We start from the raw sequence: 3,627 nt of genomic DNA, 5'->3' as shown, positions 1-3,627 counted from the left end.
TGACACTTTTTCTCAAACCGCTGAACCTTCAACCCAGCTGTGGACAAGAAGGGAAAAGATGAACATGTCACTGCTTCTACATGTCTTCTGTATGATCACAAAAAGGCTCACTTCAACTGCTATACTTTAACTTGTATTGTGGCAATCTGGGAGCTAGCCCCGCCTATTGTCTACTATTCAAAATGTCTTTGGGGTTGTGTGAACCCCAAATGTAGATGACATTCCTCCTGGAATTGTATACTAAAAAATATTAAATGTGATAGGAAATCACTGTTTGTTCATACATGAATGAACATGACTAACAACAAATTATATTTTTATTTACAAATAAATTATTGATTGAAATTCAACTCACATAAAGAGTACATCATTGACACAATTTAGTGTTAAAAAAACACTGTCAAGGTGTCAAAAACAACACCGAGATTGTCAGTTATGTAACACTACTATAGAGTTAAAAAAGTTACACTTTCTATATTGTAATTTCAACACTGGGCTGGTGAGAATTATATAAACACTTTCAAAGTGTTATAATTGACTCTATGGGAGTTAAATTAACACTACTGATTTTGCTGTGTAACGTTACTGGTGCAACAAAAATAGCTTCCCAGTGTGAAGTGGTTGGGATGAGGGTCAGCACCATTAAGTCTAAGGCCATGCTTCTCGACTAGAGAAGGTAGTTTGTCCTCTCTCGATAAGTGGAGGAGTTTAAGTATCCTAAGGTCTTGTTCAAGAGTAATGGGACTGGTCAGTTGTGGTGAAGAGAGAGTTGAGCCAAGAAGCAAAGCTCTCAATTTACCAGACGATCTTTATTCCATTGCTCACCTATGGTCATGAGCTCTGGGTCATGAACAAACGAACAAGATCCCGGATACAAGCGGCCAAAATGAACTTCCTTGGAAGGGTGGCTGGGTGCTCCTTTAGAGATTGGGTGAGAAGCTTGGTCACCCGCAGTAAAGACGTTGCTCCTCCATATTGTGAGGAGCCAGTTGAGGTGGCTCGAGCATCTGGTCCAGATGCCTCCTTGATGCCTCCCTGGAGAGGTGTTCCGGGCATGTCCCATTAGGTGGAGGTCCCGGGAAGACCCAGGACACGCTGGAGAGACTATGTCTCTCGGCTGGCCTGCGAACGTCTTGGAGTCCCCCCCGAGGAGCTGGAGGAAGTGGCCGGGGAGAGGGAAGTCTGGACATCTTTGCTAACTAAGACTGCTGCTTCCCCAACTAGGTGCGCAGAGTCGGACACCCATGGAGGAGCACACTGAGGGCTAGATATATACAGTTTATTGGAGCTTTAGGTGGCGTGAAAACTTTGTTGCTGCCAGATACACAGGAGAGTTGACTTTGGGAATGCCAATGTGGAGATTTGAGGGCAGCAGGGAATCTTTGTTAAATCCAGGCCAGGGTCATATGTGTGGGATCCAATCCAGATGAGCAACACATCAAGGGAGCAGACTTGACTCAATATCCAGGAGCAGAAAAAAAGAGTCAAAACCAGCAAGACAGAAATAAGCAGGCCTGAACAGACTTGAACAAAGGCAGAACGCGCAAGGAAGGAGACAAGCTGGAGTAATCCAGGCCCAGCTGTGTGGAATCAGCAATCAGGAAACAGAAGTATGGAAAGCCAAGAAGGCCAAAAAACCTACAGATCCCGACACCTGGTCCTGGATGGGTAGAGAAGTTGGATGGATGGATGAATGGATATTGGAGCTATCCAGATATACAGTTTGGAGCCAGATGCCAACTCAACTGAGAAAACAAAGATGCATGAATCTAGTCATCTTTGAGCTATCTTATGGGGTCCAGATGACCCAAGCCTTATATTGGCGTGTGATCTATCCAATGACTAATGTGGATTAAAGTGGACAGGATTTCATGTCTGCCACGGACACCAGTGACCATCAAAAATCACTGAAAAGAAAAATTCAGCGTGCTGTCTTGTGGGGTCCAGATGACCCCACTTCTGCCGTCCACATACCAAGGGTAGCACCTTGTGCTCAATATAAGGGTGGGGTCATCTGGACCCCATAAGGTACTACAAGGGTAAAGCGGATATATTAGAATGGATGTCACCTTGTGAATACATTTGAATGAAGAAATACTTAACAAATGCAAATCTTTAGCTTAATTTTCTTTATATTAGTCCTTTATTGTCAGAAAAACGCCAAAAACACAATAAATGTCTCAAGTTAGTTTTATTTACACCTTACGTTTTTATTTTGAGCTGTCATGAAGATAAATTCTCAATAAAGGCATTTAATAATGCTTTTTTTAAAGTATATCATGTGTTGGACCTTATATTTATATATTTAAACAGTAGCATAAGTCACACTTCACTGCATCATTATTTATTTAAAATAAAATGCTTAAGAAATGTGAAAACTGAAGTTTTTCTTTCCTCCTACACCAAAATAAGGAAAGTTTTCTCACTGTGGAAACTCTTTAAAGCAGATTGTTGTTGTTTTGCTGAGCAAAATCTCCCTGCAAAAGATCTGTATGACTAATGGACAGGTTGTGTCAGTCTTAGGGAGAGGGAGAGGCTTAAGGATGCAGCTGCCAGCACTGCAGGCAGGCAGAGGAGGTGACGCAGCTGTTTTCAGTGATAGAAAAATAATAGGCTTTTAAACATTTAAGCATTTCAATTTCCTTCAATTGGCTCTCAAAATACAATAATGATGTTTTAATAAGCATTTAAGAAAAGTCATTTTAATCATAAATTAGACTATTGTCATCCATAAAGCTTTCAATTTGAGTAAATGCTTGACAGAAACCTTAAAGAAGACGGTTTTGTTTAAAACCTTCACAATATATTGATGTTACTTTCTTGTGTTTTTAAGTTAAAAAAGTCAAAATATTTGGATAAAATGTCTTTTTTTAAGAAATGCTAGTTCTTTTCCATTCAGATCTCAGTCGTGTCATGTTTCCTTAAGTCTGTGTGTCGTGTTTGTAATAATATTTTTCTTGTGGATTCCCAGGGCATTGTGGGAAATCTGTCCAGTGGGAAGTCTGCCTTAGTGCATCGATACTTGACAGGAACATATGTGCAGGAGGAGTCTCCTGAAGGTAAGAGTCTGCAGAAGGAGGTGAGGGTTACCGGGAGATTTGCATATTTGACAGAAAACAAAGAAACAGAAAGCGAGCTTCTGAATAATTCAGCGCTCTGGAACGTTCTCCTAAGACTATGATGTTTGTCAAAAGTTTAGACACAATCAGGAAATAAGAAAATGTGTCCAAACTTTCACAAACAGTTTAAGTTGCTGGTTTTGATGCTATTTTTTAATACATAAAATTGGCACTAACATTTTTTTATTATCCATACAAGTAAAATGTATTTATTTTAATATTGTCTAAAAGGGTTTTTCTGTAAGAGCATCACTACACAAAAGGAAATTTATGTGGAAGAATTGATTCCCTGAAGCTTATTAGTGAATAAAATGGGACCCAAAAGCTAAACGTGGTCCCCTGGGGTGTAATATCAGCCCCCACTGAGGAAAAATGGTATTCTGTTTAGCAATAAAGTCAGATGCTGAAAGGAGGTCACGTCCAATTTGTGGAAGTTTTGGATGAAAACTCTAAAAACTCCACAGACTCCATATAGATGCAGTGAATTGTTGAAGCCAAACAGTAAAAG

At 40.0% G+C, this 3,627-nt stretch overlaps 1 protein-coding gene across 2 annotated transcripts in view; it reads left to right on the top strand.

Annotated features, from left to right (window-relative positions):
* The window catches only part of agap3 (ArfGAP with GTPase domain, ankyrin repeat and PH domain 3), a 202,564-nt gene that overhangs the window by 108,013 nt on the left and 90,924 nt on the right, over positions 1 to 3,627 (top strand). For both annotated transcript variants that reach the window (XM_024273323.2, XM_024273320.2), the window contains exon 3: positions 2,972 to 3,059. In XM_024273323.2, coding sequence (XP_024129091.1) covers positions 2,972 to 3,059 — 88 coding nt within the window. The remainder of the gene's footprint in view (positions 1 to 2,971; positions 3,060 to 3,627) is intronic.

Source organism: Oryzias melastigma, linkage group LG17, assembly GCF_002922805.2.
Source record: "Oryzias melastigma strain HK-1 linkage group LG17, ASM292280v2, whole genome shotgun sequence".
Taxonomy (NCBI): Eukaryota; Metazoa; Chordata; class Actinopteri; order Beloniformes; family Adrianichthyidae; genus Oryzias; species Oryzias melastigma.
This window is presented reverse-complemented; position numbering and strand designations above follow the sequence as displayed.